General features: G+C 39.2%; 2 protein-coding genes across 35 annotated transcripts in view; both read right to left on the bottom strand.

The window, feature by feature from the left end:
* Nucleotides 1-1,710: 1,710 nt before the first annotated feature.
* LOC111568992 (doublesex- and mab-3-related transcription factor B1-like) lies at nt 1,711-5,614 on the bottom strand. Its single transcript, XM_023270918.2, has 3 exons — nt 5,170-5,614; nt 2,377-2,621; nt 1,711-2,278 (listed from the first exon to the last, which is right to left on the bottom strand). Exons 1-3 carry the CDS (start codon nt 5,552-5,554, stop codon nt 2,138-2,140), a joined length of 771 nt encoding a protein of 256 aa, XP_023126686.2. The 5' UTR covers nt 5,555-5,614; the 3' UTR covers nt 1,711-2,137.
* Nucleotides 5,615-9,002: 3,388 nt separating this feature from the next.
* pleca (plectin a) overlaps nt 9,003-17,056 on the bottom strand; it is a 198,315-nt gene continuing 190,261 nt past the window's right edge. For all 34 annotated transcript variants that reach the window (XM_035948473.2, XM_035948475.2, XM_035948474.2 and 31 more), the window contains 2 exons: nt 9,954-16,977; nt 9,003-9,856 (listed from right to left, as the gene is read on the bottom strand). In XM_035948473.2, coding sequence (XP_035804366.2) covers nt 10,777-16,977 — 6,201 coding nt within the window. In that variant the 3' untranslated portion in view covers nt 9,003-9,856; nt 9,954-10,776. The remainder of the gene's footprint in view (nt 9,857-9,953; nt 16,978-17,056) is intronic.

Genomic DNA, 17,056 nt, shown 5'->3' with positions numbered 1-17,056 from the left:
AGATGCAACATGAGAGTTTGAGTTAATTTGCCGTACTTCCCATCACACTACGGACTATTAGCATTGAGTCTCTATTGTCTAAATGTAAAATCAAACACACCGTGCTAATCAGATTGAAGGTCCTTTTAATGAGCTGAGTATCATTTCCTGGTGGTCTGTGAACATGAAGTAGTGTAACTTCTCTGTGGTCTATGAGGCATTTGACCAGTAAATAACAGCCGTCTGTGTCTGTAATCTGTGAGGAGAGTTTGTCTGATATCAGTCTTGCTACTCCCCTTGCTTTTCCCCTGTCATAGGAGGAGTAATATGAATTTTTGAATCCCATTTTATGCAACTTTTCATGCTCTTTGAGTGACAAGTGTGTTTCCTGCCAGAAAATGATATCTTGCTTTTCTCTTTTTCTCAAGCTTCAATGAGGTCCTACTTTACGTGGTGTAAATGTGCTGAGGGCTAGTTTACCTGATTACCTCTAATAATTTTAATTTTGAGGGGAAAAATATGAGATGATCTTAATATGCATTTTGTAAAATAATCTATCAAAAATTACCAATCATATTTTTACAATACACAAATAATATCAATTGATGGTGACAATATTACTTTGAGTAATATTGAGTAGCTTGGTAATATGGGGATGATTTATTAAAAGAACATTACTTACCAGTTGCAAAAGTTCATGAAAAGTGCTGCTCCTGTCAACATTTTCACCATCAGATGTTTTTTGTAAGAACATTTTGCATTCTGAAGGGAGATTTCATTGATTTTTGTCTGATGTCTCACTCATCATTTTGATATATATTTAGTTTTCCATTTTCAACTTTCAGATTATGTCAGATTAAACCGATTTAGAGCACATTTCTTTGTAAATCTGTTATAATTCCAAATATTAGGTTCTGCAGTAATGTCATGAATAGTTGAATACAGTAAAAATGTAACAAAATACTTGAATTAGTCCTTTCTTTCTGTATAAGACTATAAATATGTTTGTTTTTTTGACCTGCTGAGGCCAACATTTACTTACAGTAATCATATTATACCTGGATTTACAGGACTAACACTTACAAAGGAGTCAGGGAATAAAGGATGGTACTTAAAAACACTCAATCTGTATAGTTTATCTATTCAAATACTTGAATCCACAAGTTAATGTTTAAATTATTTAACATGACCAGGGTCAATGTATTATGTAGAAACTATGCTGTTTAGGTAATCAATACTGGGTCCGATATGTATTCAGTAAAGCATATTTATTCTAGTCAAACACCAATAGTGTTTCAGAGAAGAAAAGGAGATAAACTTGACCTGTAGATTGCTGAAGGAAATTTCTCTGTCCAGGTCAGTGAGGCAGAGCAGAGACAGGAATGAGGGCTGGAATCTTCCTGATACGGACAAGAATCCAGATAATTAGGTGTTTTTCAAGCATCTTTAGTGACGCTTCAGCAATATTTAACCTTTAACCAATTAGGTATCTCAGTATATGAATGCTGACCTCATTTAAAAAGAAATTTCATGCCATTTGCTTGTCAGATTTGCATTTTTTGATCCTTGTCATCTAAAAAATAAAAGCTATGCAACACAAAAGTGCAATTTCTATTTGTTTTTATCTTTGTTTTGGTTTCTATCTAATTTAAAAAGTACTAAGAGGAGTAAAAATACATGGATTCCAGGAGCACAAAGTGATATCAGCACATGTTTGTTTATGAGCTTGCTTTTAATGAGGCTTTGACAGATGAATCTTCAGGTGATACAGTCCAGTGCAAGACCCTACTGCATCTGGAAAGCCTTGTTTTTCCATCAACAACCACATATGAAATCACATTCCCATAGGAAGGAACTGGAAACTACCAAGTAAGTGGTCACTTTTTGTGAAAAACTAATGAAGGAATTTTAATAACATTAATAAAAAACAACAGTATGTCAGGTCTTAAGTACAAATGACCAACAAAAGTACACTAAAAAAGGCAAAAGCTTGCAACAGTTTATTAACAATTCTGAAAACATGAACAAATCTGAATACATTTATGCTATCAACTGCCAAAACAGGCTAGTCAGCAAAACAAAAACCACCTCGACAAAACAAACAACATCTGCATGGACAGTAGGAATTACTGAAGCAGCAAAAATCTGTTTTTAAAAGCTATATCTCATCAATATCTTGCTCCATGCTGTCAGTGTTATTGGCTGGAGGAGGGTGGAGATGCTGCCTCGGCATGAGCTCCTCCTGGAGAGTCTCTGGGACCGAGACTGGATGCAGACGCATAAAAACCAGCCTGGAATCCTGCAGCAAACACAAGGATAATTATTACACAACATGCCAACAGCTAAAGCGTCCTGGAAGCATAATAATGTTTAACAGAAAGAGAAGCAGCCACTTACAGCCGGAGCTGCTGGTTCAGGTGGAGGAGTCGGATGAACACCACCAGGCTGGAAATGAGGGAACATCAGGGCTCCACAGAGGCCGTCGCCGTACAGCCCGGCAGGTAGAGGTGGAAGCCACGGCATGCTGAAGGGGAGGTCTGGAGGAGCAGAGTAGCTGCTGGGGTAGTAACCTGGCATCCTGAACGGGAAGTGAATAAAAGGCAGAGGTGCAGTCTGCCCAAATTCACCACAGTAAGAGGAATCTGGAAGGAAAATAAACTTTCATTTAACAAGGAGGGCCAATGAGAGCTGGCTCTATTTTAGTAAAACACCCTGAGCACAATATATAAACTGATAAAAGTAAAAATCAGACCAAAGACATTAATCCAAACACAACAAAAATTCAAAGAAAACACAAGCATTCACACTGTTCTGGGATTTAATGAGATTAAAATGTAATTTTACGCTCTAAAAACTACTTCAACTGACCAGTTCCCACCAATTAATTAATTAATTGTATGGTTGTAAGATGGAAAATATATACTCTACTGCTTATCTTTCAAAAATAAGGACATTTCTAAGTGACCCCAAACTTTTGAACAGTAGTGTACATGAATTAAAGTTGCTCTACATTAGTTAAAGTTGCTCTATTTTATTTAAAGTTACTCAAAAATGACTTAAAGTTGCTCTACATTAGTTAAATTTGCTCTGTAGTATTTAAAGTTGCTCTATATTAGCTAAAGTTGCTCTAAACTGACTTAAAGTTACTTCATATTCGTTAAAGTTGCTCCATATTAGTTAAGGTTGACCTACACTACCGGTCAAAAGTTTGGGGTCACCCAGACAATTTCATGTTTTCCATGTTTTTGGTGATTTTGGTGGTCTAATCATCAATGAGCCTTTCAACACCATTAGCTAACACAATGTAGCATTAGAACACAGGAGTGATGGTTGCTGGAAATGTTCCTCTGTACCTCTATGGAGATGTTCCATTAAAAATCAGCTGTTTCCAGCTACAATAGTCATTTACCACATTAACAATGTCTACACTGGATTTATCATTTATTTAATGTTATCTTCATTGAAAAAAAACTGCTTTGACTGATTTCTAAGTGACCCCAAACTTTTGAATGATAGTGTACATTTACTCATTAATATAAACCTTCTAAGTTACAAACATGATTTTGATGGGTTGACATAGAACTTGATATTGTGTGTAATTTACACTTAAATTTCTGCATTAGTTGATTTTTAAAATGAAATTCAAGCTGAGGTAACTAAATTAAACTAACTTTATAACTTCATTTTTCTTTGCATTAGGTTTACAATTTCAAGTCCCCTCCTCTGTCTTAACATTCCTGGAGAATTTCAGATAGTTCAGACTGGTAATTAAAAGTACTCTTGGTTGTTAGGAATTCCCTTTACTCAGTGGAATGTGATTGTTGAACATAAGTTCATGAAAAATTGCTATTAACTAAGACTGACTATTGCAAATGGTTGCCTGATTTTTTTGTTTCAAAAAATGGTAGAAGATTGTAAAGTTCAAAAACTGTGAAAACTCAAAACAAAAGGAAACGGTTGTAAAATATTCTTTTTTTTTTTTTTAAGCATATTTATTCAATATAGCAAAACAATGTTTTGGGGTCCCACACTGTAAGACAATGAATTACTATTTATAAAATACAGACTTTTTTGAATGTGAACATTATGTGATATAATCCGTAGTTTAACGAAACAGGAAAATCTTTACAGTAAAAACTAATTTTGAAAATAAGTTTATAATTAACAGCTGAAACAATTGTTTTAACAGCTAATCATCAAATGTTTTACTGCTTTTCTTGTTCATATTTTTAAATTTCCCTGATGATGCATCAATAAAATTGTCTTACCTTAGAAAAAATAAGCATTTTTAATTTATATTCAAACTAATTAATAAAAAAAAGAAAGGAAAAGTAAATAATTTGTAATTCTTAGATTAGACTACATATGGCATTTTAACCTCCATTATTAATCTTTTAAATTTACTCTTTTGCTTGTTATTAATTTTACTCCCAATGCATAAAATATAACTGTGTAAAATGGAGGCAGAGAAAGGATTTAAACTGCATTATATTATTATATTAAATCAAAACATATATTTAAAAGGATTATGTTAGATATTTTAACAATACAAATGAAAACATGTTGCTTATATGAGCAGGAACAACTTCATTTTTCTACTCAGACTATGATTCAGTTTCTATGGCTGTAGCTGCCAGGTCGCCATCTTTGTTTTGGTTCAGGAGCAGTGACACCTTGACCTAAAGTTAGCTTAGCTTAGTTTGGTTAAAAAAATACAGAAAACTGTCGTAAAATATGTCTTCTTGTGTAAATTATTACTGTTACTTTTTAAATCTCATCTCCTGTATAGGCCCAGTTTTGGCTGTCTTATTAAATTCCCTCTCCTTTGAAATACAAAGAAAGATTTTGAAATCAAGTTTAGCTAACTTTAGCTGAAGCTGTAGCAGTTTTATGCTAAAACAAAGAGGCTACAGCTAAAAAAAAAAAAAAAAACTAAAACAAAACTTAAGAAGCTGGTAAATAAATGAGATTATTACAGCTCATATTGAAAGGATTTTTTTAGTGTCTCCCATAATATTTTTTGTTAGATTTTTTGGTGCTTTGAATAAAACAATTCATTCTTTGTTGTTTTAAAAAGTTAGCAAGCAAAAAACAACTTTGTCAGTGCAGCAACCTTTAGACAAATTCAACTTCATTAACGGTGATTTCACATTAAATTAGAATTAAATTAAATTAAAACCACTAACTTACTAAAAGATGGAGGTTTCTCCCTGGAAACGGGCACCTCTCTGCTGTCAGCGCCGGTCACCTGTTCTCCTCCCGCCTCCCCTCCAGAAGGCGGGCTCACCGGTCCAGATGTAGCCGACGGCCGAGCGCCTTTTTCCCGGGCGGCGCTGCTGGAACTCCCCTTTGTTCCGGTGCAGGTGTGGGGTCTATGCTGCTTTTTCTGTCCGTCATCCACGAGGTCTCTCTGCATGGCGGTGATCTGGGACCTCTGCGTGTTCAGGCTGCACTTCCAGCAGTCGCACCGGAGGAAAGGGCAGCTCCTGGTGTGGCCTTTCTTCGGGACCAGGACGCCGTGGTGCCGGCAGCGAGCGCACTTCGGCTGCCGGGGTTCCTCTTTGGACAGAGACATGGAGCTAAAAATATTTTTTTAAAACAAACAAACAAAAAAAACCTCTGCTTATTACTGTTGCCGAGTCCTCTGTGAATGGACCAGGTGGCCTCACACATTTGACCCCGTCTGAACTTTAAAAAAAAAAAAATTTAAAAAAGTATCATTTTAGTGGTGGGAAAATGTGACTGGCAGGTTCTCAGTCTAACCCACAGCTGGCCCTGCTACCAATATTTAACCCCAATTTAAATTCACAAAATCTGACATTCCGCCACTTTGTAGTTACAAATATTTGACTTTTCAGTGAAATTTGCCTCACAAACTAACTTTACATTTTAAAATTTTGCGCAAAATTTCAAAATAGTTTGTAAGAATCTAAAGCTGGGTTGTTGTTAGCATCTTGACACAGTGAGTAATAGATTTGAATCTAAAAATTGTACAAATTTTAATTTCTATCTGAGTTAAGTTAATTAAATAGGAGACACAATGAAAGGATTTTTATAGGATTCCAGGGTGTCGTCTGTGGATGCACCAGGTGGCCTCACACCTGGTGCACTGACCCCATCTGAACTTCACTTAAAAAAAAAAAAAAAGTATCATTTTCAGTGGTGGGAAAATGTGACTGACAGACTCTCAGTCTAGTCCACAGCTGGCTCTGTTACCAATATTTAGCCTAAATTAAAACTAAATCTGACATTCCACCACTTTTCAGTTAGAAGTATTTCACTTTCCAGTAAAATTTGCCTCACAAACTAACTCTACATATTAAATTTTTGCACAAAACTTCAAAATAGCTTGTAAGAATCTAAAGCAGAGGTGTTGTTAGTATCTTGACACATTGAGTGTTAGATCTGAAACTAATAATTGTACTGTTTTCAATTCATATCTGAGTAAAAACAACAAAATTGGAGACACATGCTCTCTGCGAAGTTCAATCATCAGTCCACATTCATGTCACTGACTGCTAACTAGTTTTACCAAATCTGCAAGGAATTAGTCTAATTTAGGAAGACTAACAGCTACAATCATTTACACATGACTGGAACAATAGACTCAACAGACTCTCTGTCTGTCTGTCTGTCTGTCTGTCTGTCTGTCTGTCTGTCTGTCTGTCTGTCTGTCACTATACTGCACAAAGGTTTTCTAATCATCAATGAGCCTTTCAACACCATTAGCTAACACAATGTAGCATTAGAACACAGGAGTGATGGTTGCTGGAAATGTTCCTCTGTACCTCTATGGAGATATTCCATTAAAAATCAGCTGTTTCCAGCTACAATAGTCATTTACCACATTAACAATGTCTACACTGGATTTATCATTCATTTAATGTTATCATCATTGGAAAAAACTGCTTTTCTTTCCAAAATAAGGACATTTCTAAGTGACCCCAAACTTTTGAACGGTAGTGAATATTTATTTCTTGTGTGTTTTTATTCTTTATTCTTATTATTCTTATTGTTTCGGTCCGGAACAGATGCTCATTTCATTTCACTGCACATTTTACTGTGTATAATTGTGTTTGTGACAAATAAAGGTCTTGAATCTTGAAAAGGGAACTTTATATTGAATTGATGCAGCCTGCCCTGAGACTGAATTTCTGCAAAGCTGTGTTAATGTGAAGCAAAGACATCCTGCAGTCCATAAATCTTTAGATTTTAACTTGGTTATTGCACAATTTTAGAATTATTTCAGAGTACAATTAAAATGTGTATGAGCTGGGGCAACAATAATATATCTACTACACAGTTACTGAGTTATTCTGCTTAATTGTTACTTTTGATATGTACAATTAGCTGGCAAATGTATGCACTTTTATTTAAGTCAATTTATGATTGCAATTTTAATATGGTGGTAATTAAATTTTCATCGCTGTCTGTCAGCAGCTTTACATATTTGGATTTTACACAAAACCTAGGAACAGCTTGTAAGACTCTAATTTGTGGTTTTATGACAGCATACTAATTAAATTTTCAGTTTGGCACAAATGTTTATACGGTGATGCATGGGCATTAATAACGCAATAATAATAACAACACACCTTTAATTTAACCACTGAGATATTCTGCCTCACTGTTAACACGTGCGCATTTATATAAGTCATCTTTTGATTTTAATTACTCTGCCAAGGAATGCGGTGGAGTTCTGTGACGATCCATCTGTCTGTCTGTCTGTCTGTACACAACATTACTCAAAAATGGACTGATGGATTTGAATGAAACTTTCAAGGAAGGTCAGAAATGACACAAGGACCAGGTGATCAAATTTTGGCAGTAATGCAGCTTATAGTCTGGATCCAGGGATTTGTTAAAGATTTCTTTATCATTGCGAGATAGCATCACTGTAACTATGACAATAAGTGAACGCTACGTCACATGATCGCGATCCTACTATAAATTCACCACTGTGGACTTACTGGGACTTATCCAACAAGGACTGAGCAGCCTTGGCAGAGTAATGTGCTCTCTGAGTGCTTTTTTATTTTACATTGTAGTGTTAAATATAATGTGAATATTTCTTTCATCTTTGTACATCAGCAACTTTGCATGTCAGGATTTTATACCAAACCTAGGAACTGTTTGTAATTGATTATGTATTGAACTGCATAACAGCACGCTGGGCTTAAATATGGCATAAATACAGCTCACAGTAATGCATGAGCTATGGCAACACTAGCAATAATATCATGCCTATAATAAAATCAGTGAGTTATTCTATGCTATGTTTTTGCCAATAAAACACAGATACATTTATTTAGATCAGCTCTGATTTTAATTTTATACTGGGGTGTAATATTTGAAGATTGAAATCCTTCTTCCTTTTGTGCGCATTAACAACTGCTGAACTATTCTTTGGTAAATTTCACACACAAGAAGTATCCCATGAAAATGTTAATGTAAAACACAGCTATAGATGAAAGCTGAAAATGAACAACAGCTGTAAACTCTCTGTGCTGCACATCAATGTTAAGTTGCATAAAAATGAACTAAACTGACATTAGCATTAGTGAACGGCTGCACTCTGCCTCGATCAGACCAATAAAATGAGTCAGAAACCATTGTTTAAGCACTAATAATTTTCTGAAATCTGTTGTAGACAGAATACAAGTGCAAATATGCTCCACGTTAGTATATCTGACAATATCAAAAGAATAAAAGTGGAAACAAACGTCAATGGAAGAATTTTAAACTACAGCCTTACTAAAGAATTAACTGGAAACTAAAAAGTGAGGCACAAATTTGATTTACAGCAACATCTGTAGTAATATATGAGTAGTTCTAATGCAAAACCAGTCCTATATAACCGATACTGACAGACAAAATTAAAAATGTGTTGCCTTTAAAAGTATAGTTTTTCCAAATTAGCAGTCCGTGGTAATTCAGATTCATCTATTATGTGATATATGACCCATTCTTATCAGATTTATGTATGACGTGTCAAAATTACAATAAAAAAACGAGAGAAAACATTCATTTCCATGTTTATTTACATAGTGTAAGGTGTTCACCATTTTATTATAAATACACCGTTTTAAACAAGGCTTGATGACCCTCACTAAAATACATCCTTCAAACCTTTTAAAACATAAACAAACACACACAAAAAAAGCTTTAATTGATACAACTATTTCAGTTTTTGCACCTTTTTAAATGTTAGTAAATCATGCAAAGCGGAAGTATAGAGTACGAAAATAAAACGATATAGCTCTAATGTGTCGCTTTACAAAGAAAAATCAAAAGTATATGTAGTGTAAAATACAAATACTGGGTCTGGTGCAAAGCTTAAAGATCTTTCTCAAAGAAATGTTAATTCATGGCTTTCAGCAGTAGCGCTCTATAGAGTTATGAATATACAGTACATACATTACATGTCTGTGAAGAAAAAAAAACATCAGAATAATGTAAATCTTAGCTAATACACATTCAAACCTTATATTTTAGCCCTGTGTGACAACCAGATTTGTGACGATACACTGTGATATACTGTACTGGACAGTAAAAAGGCTTACCTGAAAACAGTTATTATTACATTAAGGGGAGAAATGCTTTTTCAGTCATGCATCAGTCAGTTTACAGCGTTTTCACTGCACCATCTCACGATACTCCCAGTAAAGTGTTCGACAGTATTTTGCAGGCACTTACAAAGCACAATTTAGGCCTTAATATGATGCGACTTTCAGAATGGTCTGCTGTTAAAAGAATCTGATAAAACATTATGTGAGCGAGTGTGTTGCATAAAGTCCTCGATTACAGTGATGGTCAGAGTCCAACTTGATGCCAATGGTCTCTGGAAGACATCTGAACGAAGAGCTGGAGGCGATTTCTGCAACAGAAAATTGGACGAAAAACATTAGATTCATTTAATGACACAGGTAACAACTTTAAAAGCAATTAAATGAAAAATGTGTCTCTTCACGTACCTTTTAAAGTGTCCAGAAAAGCAGTAACTAGTATGTGTTGGTCTTGAAGTTGGATGTGTTAGGTCCAGAAGTGTCAGATGGTGTTAATGGTCATATTTAGTGATATTATCCTTTCATCCGCTGTCTTTGATGTTCCTTTCACAAGGTTAGCTTGTTGCTTTAAATCCAGCTTTTTGACAGACCATTGGGAATGAAATGGAGTTTAGATATTGGTATTTGCGGCAGTGTAGCCCAGGAGAGAAAAGATCTTGAAGCTTGGCATTCTTAAAGCAGACTCTTTTAGTGTTATTCATCGTCGGGAGACTCCATATTCTGCTCTGCAGAGTGGCTTTTTGTCTTTCTTTAGCTTACATTTTTTTCTCAATATTCAAAAATATACACATGTACAGCATTTTTAGTTTGTACATCCAATTTGGTTCTCTTTAACAGACTATGGGTCATGAACACTTTTGGTTAAAGTGTCACAGTATTTAAAGAAGATGAAATCATGTTTGTGGAACACTGAATGATAGCCAGCTTTAACAATCAAAAAAATATCAAGTACACTTGAAACGCTTGTGATATATAATGAATAAACTGCTGCTGCGTATGCGACTGCTTACAGTACATACTCAGAAAGTCTGAAGAGAAAGCATAACTAAAAGTAAATATGAAATATACATAAACAAAGTGATTCAACTTGTAGAAAATTAAATACTAAAAGTCTTGTAACAACCCCATGCAGAGCAGAATAAAGGCAGTCTTTATTCCACTGAGATTTAGGCATCTGGTGAGCTTTGTGGTTTCACAGCACATCCTTCTCTGAGACAATCATTCTTTAACTTTAATATCGGCGGCCGTAGCTTGGTGAACCGTACGAAGTTGAAGAGAAGGTTGTTGTGAAACTCGATCCTGTGGCGTCAAAACTGCCTCTTCTGGAGCCGGACCTGGAACCGGTCCTTGATCCAGAGCGGGACCCAGTAGCAGAGCCGGATCCACTGATACTGTAGGGACTGTAAAGGCCTTTGCTTGACTGAGATGATGCTTCCAGCAGCCGCAGACCTGTCCCCTCCTCTATCATGCTTCTGTCCATAGCGTCCTTGTAGGAGATCTTAAGCTTGGTTTTCGGGCATGTGAGGTATTTTGAATAAGCGCTAACATCTCGTAGCTTCTGTGCAGTGCGAGCATCTAAGGTGCCCTTCTTCACGGCGTCGTCAATGGAGACCCTGTTGGTAGCGTCTGGTTCGATTAACCCACCGGTGAGATACTGGACCTCCAGGAATCGCTGTCCAGCCTCATAGTACAGCCATCCTTTCTTCAAAGCTTGGGCTGCGGACATTTTGGTTTTGGTTCTGGGATCTTCAAATCCATTGTATGCCTTTTGGGCCAAAGTGATGCGATCCACCATGATTTTATCTACGAGCTGTTTATTCATTGCGTCTGTAACAGTGAATTTCTCGCCGGTGTTTGGGTCGATGATGCCTCCTGTGCAGGCCTGAGCTTCCAGCAGCCTTTGGCCTGTGATATTGTCCACCAGGTTTCTGTGAATGGCCTCTGTGACCGACACCTTCTCCAGAGTATCGGTGTCTAAGATTCCAGCCACAGGTCCAGTTTCTTCTGTGGGGTCGTTCCATGTGGTTGCTGGTGTTTTGATAGAAGGTACTGGGCTCATCGGGTAGGAGGAAGAGGAGCCGAAGGAGGAAGAGCGTGATCTGCTGCCGCTCATGTTTCCAGAGAGCATGTCTGCAAATTCTGTGATGGACAGCGTTCCTGCTCGATACTGATCAAGAGCTGACTTATCAATCAGGCCCCTTGAGATGGCGTCATCAATGTCATACTGCCGACCAGACCTCCTATCAATGATCATGGACTTCACAACTCCGTCAGACGAGGTGATGGTGATCTCCTCCCATTCACACTCCTGCTCTGCAAGCTCCAGGTAGGTCTGGTGGTCAATAAGTCCTTTCTGATAGGCCTCGTACACCGACATCTCTTTGCCGGATTCTGGATCGACAATGACGACCCTTCGTTTGCGAACAGAAGATTTGGACGACGTCTTCCTCTCGCGCTTCTTTTCTTTCAGCAGCAGCAGAGCGAGGCCAGTCTCTGGGTCTGTCATACATCTCTCCATCAGCTGCAGGTAGGTGAGGTTTTCCTCAGTGTTGGGGTCAAAGAAGCCCTTGGTGTCATCAGACGGGTCAGTGAGGATCTCATTCATTTCCTGATCAAAGAGGCCACGTTCGTACGCTGTTTCAACTGGCAAACGGTGGCTCTCCTGAGGATCAATTATTCCACCTGTAGCAATCTGAGCCTCTAGCAGACGGATGCCATGGTCTTTCAGAATGAGTCCCTTTTTCATGGCCTGGAAAAGAGAGATTACCTTTCCAGAATAAGGGTCCTTGTAACCTGTGACTGCTCGTTCAGCTGAGAGGAGTTTGTCCTTAAACTCTGGGCCAACAACACCCATTTTTACAGCTTCATTGACATTTAGTTTCAGGTTCTTGATGGGGTCAATCACATAACCTGTGGCGGCTTGAGCCTCGAGGAGCTCAAAGGCAGTCCCTGGTCTGATCATGTTCTTCTTCATTGCTTGGTAAATAGACAGCCGGTCTTTGCTAGATTCTACAAACACACCAGCAATGCAGCTGGTTCCCTCCAGGTATTTCTTCACGTCCCTGCTGACTTCCTCCACAGTGATAACACCCTCAGTGAGTTCATTGTAAGTCTTCTGGTCAATAATCTGCGAGCGGAGCAGCTCATCCACAGTGATTTGCTTTCTGAGACCCTTAAAGAGAAGCCTTCTGTCTGCCAGCGAAAGCAGCCGCAAACCGCTTTCTTTATCAACTCTGCATCTTTTCAATAGTTGAGCATAAGACTGCTTCTCATCAGTTGTTGGATCAGTGTAACCTCGCACATCAGTGGTAGGTTCGGATATTCTGTCGAGAGTCTCCTTGTTGATGTATCCACGCTGCATGGCAACATCAATGGGGAGGTGGAAGTAGTATTCAGGATCCATCAGCCCTCCAGTGGCATTCTGGGCTTCCAAAAGCCTCAAGGCATAATCTTCTGGGATCAGATCTTTTTTCATTGCTTGGAAGAGAGAAATCACTTTTCCACTGTATGGATCTTTGTAACCTGTAACTGCTCTCTCGGCAGAAAGGAGTTTATCATGAAGCTCAGGACCCACGAGCCCCTTGCGTACAGCTTCATCAACTGTTAAAAGTTCATCTTTTACTGGATCAATCATGAATCCTGTTGCTGCTTGGGCCTCAAGGAGATTCAAAGCAACTTCAGGCGTAATCTTTCCGCTCTTCATCGCCTGGTAAATGCTGATCTTTGGAGGACTATCTGACATGATTCCAGCAATGCACCCGGTGCCAAAGAGGTACTGTTTCACCGATGGCATTTCCATCACCTCACGAATGGTCATCTTCTCCTGTTTCAGGAGGTTGTATGTGTGCAAGTCAATGATTCGAGAACTGTACAGCTCCTCAATAGTCACTCTTCTCCTGATAACATCACATGACATGCCCTGCTCAGTCTTTAGAGTCTCCCTTTGTTCAATGATTTCAATGATGATGATTAACATTCTATCCTTTGTAATTTGTCCCAGGCGGTACTGCTCCAGAAGACGGCGTCTCTCCTCTTCTGGAAGCATATTCGAGTTCATGACTTCCCAAATGGTCATACTCTTTCCTGCAAAGCTCTTGTGAGGGATCTCCACTTGAGTGTTAGCCAGGTCTGACTGGGCTTGTTCCTCCGTGTACTGATAAGATTTCTCGACAGGAGCAGGAGATTCGACCTTCGACAGAGGCAGGTAACACAGGCCAGTGTTGGGATCTCTGATGCACTTTTCCAGCAGCTGCTTGTAAGTTACGCTTTCATTGGTGTTGGGGTTGGTGAAGCCTTTCACGTCACCTGAGGGTTCATTGAAGGATTTAGACATTTGTTTGCTGAAATATCCACGCTGAATGGCCACATCGTTGGGAACACGATGACTGCTGATGGGATCAATTATCCCTCCTGTAGTAAACTGGGCCTCCAGAAGAGGAATGGCATGCTCCCTCAACACAAGCTCTTTCTTCATGGCTTGGAGGAGAGAAATCTTATTGCCTGTGTATGGATCTTTGTATCCTGTCACTGCTTTTTCAGCTGATAGGAGTTTCTCATGAAGCTCAGGACCAACAACTCCAGCCTTTACAGCGTCATCCACGGAGTATTTCAAGTTTTTGACAGGATCAGTGATGAAGCCAGTTCCAGCTTGGGCTTCAAGTAGACCCAACCCAGTGTTTTGTTGTATAACATTCTTTTTCATTGCTTGATATATGCTCAGCTTTTCATTTGAATCTGCCATGGTGATGCCATCAATGCGGTCTGTACCCTGCAGGAACTTCTTGACTTTATCAGTGTCACCGACTTCTTTTGGTGTCTTTTTACCCTGTTGGAGTTGATCGAATGTTGCCTTATCGATGATGTTGGAATGAAGTAATGAGCTGGCAGTGACTGGTGACCTAAGACCTTCAAAACAGGCCTCTTCTTTAGATTTGTCCTCTTTTTCATCAACCATTGTTATTACAATCTTTATCAGCCTTTCAATGGTTACCTGTCCCATTCTGTACTGGCGGATCAGTTCTATTCTCTGTTCCTCAGTGATGTACTCGGAGTGAATGATCTCCCAGATTGTGACCTTTCTTCCTTTGAAAGGTCCATATTCCAGCTCCATGGTTGCTTGGTTCAAGGCCTCTTTTGTTTTAGCCTCTGTAATCTGTTTCTCTTCTTTTGGCTTTGGGGCCTTCTTTGAGAGGGGGAGCAATGGGAGCCCAGTTTCTTTGTCTGTGATACATTTATTCATGAGCTGTGCGTAGGTTGCATCCTCCTGTGAGTTGGGATCATAAAACACCTTTGTTTCATCAGTGTTTTGGTTCAAGGTCTTGCTTATTTCCTCATTGAAATATCCACGCTTGCAGGCAACCTCATGTGGGACACGGTAGCTTTTCATGGGGTCAATAATTCCACCTGTTGAAAGTTGTGCTTCTAGCAGACGGATGCCATGGTCTTTCTTTATGAGGCCTTTGTTCATGGCTTCAAACAGAGACACTGTTTTTCCTGTATATGGATCTTTGTAGCCGCTGACAGCTCTTTCTGCTGACAGAAGTCTTTCATGAAGCTCTGGACCAACAAGACCCGACTTAACGGCTTCATCCACAGGAACACGCTCATTTTTAACAGGATCAATTACAAACCCAGTGGCTGCTTGAGCTTCAAGAAGATTCATGGCTGTCTCTGGTGAGAGCAATTCTTTTTTCATAGCTTGGTAGAAAGGCATTTTCTCTTTGGTGGGTTCATTCAACAGTCCAGCGATGCTTGGTGTTCCTTGCAGCGCTTTCTTCACAGGATCCATCTCAGAGATCTCTTTGACTGTTACTTTTCCATTACTCAACTTGTTGAACAAATCTTTGTTTATGATCTTGGACTCCAGCAGTTCATTGGCAGACACCGGAGCTCTCAAACCACTGAAGACATTTCCATTGTTCTTCTCTTTGTCTTCCACAACAGTGATGACAATTTTGATGATCTTTTCCACTGTGATCTTGCCAGTCTTGTACTGACGAATCAACTCTCTTCTTTGCTCCTCAGTGAAATACTCTGAATTTATGACTTCCCAAATGGTGACAGTTTTTCCTTTGAATCTTCCAAAAGGCACGTCAACGTTTGATTTGCTGAACACCTCTTTAGTCTCCAGATCTGTGTAAGTTCTCTCAGTCTGAGCAGCTTTTTCTGTCACTGGTAATATCAGCAGGCCGGTTTCTGCATCCTTAGTGCATTTCTCCAGCAGTTGTTTGTAGGTGAGTTGCTCCTGAGTGCTGGGGTCGATGAACAATTTGCAATCATCACTTGGATCGGTGATTTTCTTGTTCATGTCTGCATCAAACTGACCCTGTTTGTAGGCCGTCTGCAGTGGAACTCTGTGGCTGTTGATGGGATCAACGATGCCACCGGTTGCCAGCTGTACATCAAGGAATTTGGTGGCTTGGTCTTTCTCAATAAGTCCCTTCTTCATGGCCTCAAAAAGAGAGATTTTGTCTCCAGTATAGGGATCTTTAAAGCCAGTGGCTGCTCGCTCTGCAGACAACATCTTGTCATGGAGTTCAGGGCCAATTAACTCCTCCTTAACAGCTTCATCCACAGACAGAAGTTTATTTTTCACTGGATCGACGATGTAGCCGGAAGCTGCCTGAGCTTCCAGGAGCATTGCAGCAGTGTTGGGAGAAATCTTTTTCTCTGTCATCGCCTTGTAGACGCTCATTTTCTCTTTGGATGGAGTCAAGACACCTCCGACACAGCTGTTTCCTTTAAGGCACGATTTAACTTTCTCAGTCTTTCCGAGGTCTTGCACGGACACTTTGCCCTTTTTCAGTTTGTCGAACTCCTTCTTGTTGAGGACACCGATGTCAAGAAGCCTCTCAGCTGGAACTTTCTCTCTGATTCCATCGAATGCGAATGGTGATCCTTCATCTTTCTTCACTCCGTCCACTTCTACAGAGCCATTGAAAACTTTCTTTGTTGTTCCCACCATCGTCATGGCCACCAGCTGCTCCTCAGGAACCTTATCAGTCTGAACTTCGATTTCCTTGGTTTTGGATGCACTTTGTTTGGAAGCAACCTCAAGATTCTGAAGCTTCTCTCTGAGCTTCTTGTTCTCCTCTCCCAGGATCTTTTCTTGCTCAAGCCTTTTCTTTTCAAGCACATCCATTTCTTTCTGCTTGTTTTGCATCTCTGCCTCAGCCTCTTTTTGTTTCTTTACAGCTTCGTCCATAATGGCCTGAAGCTTCTTCTTCTCCTCTTCCATTAGCTTGCGCTGACGTTCCTGTTCGTCTTTGAGAGCTTTGGCCTTGTTCACCTCATCCTCGAACTGCTTCTCGAGCTTCTTCTTCTCATCTTCGACAGCCTTTTCCCTTTTCAACAGCAGATCCTTCTCTGTGAGGAAAGACTGCTGAAGTTTGGCCTTCTGTTGCTCAATTTGTTCTTGCTGGGCATTTGCCATCTGATTGAAAAAAAGAAGAAAAATCAGTAAAATGTTCATGAAACATCCCTCAATCATTGCATAAAACCTAAATAAATAA

This window comes from Amphiprion ocellaris, chromosome 15 (assembly GCF_022539595.1).
Source record: "Amphiprion ocellaris isolate individual 3 ecotype Okinawa chromosome 15, ASM2253959v1, whole genome shotgun sequence".
NCBI classification, from domain to species: domain Eukaryota; kingdom Metazoa; phylum Chordata; class Actinopteri; family Pomacentridae; genus Amphiprion; species Amphiprion ocellaris.
The sequence above is the reverse complement of the archived record's forward strand: the minus strand, read 5'-3'. Positions and strand labels throughout refer to the sequence as shown.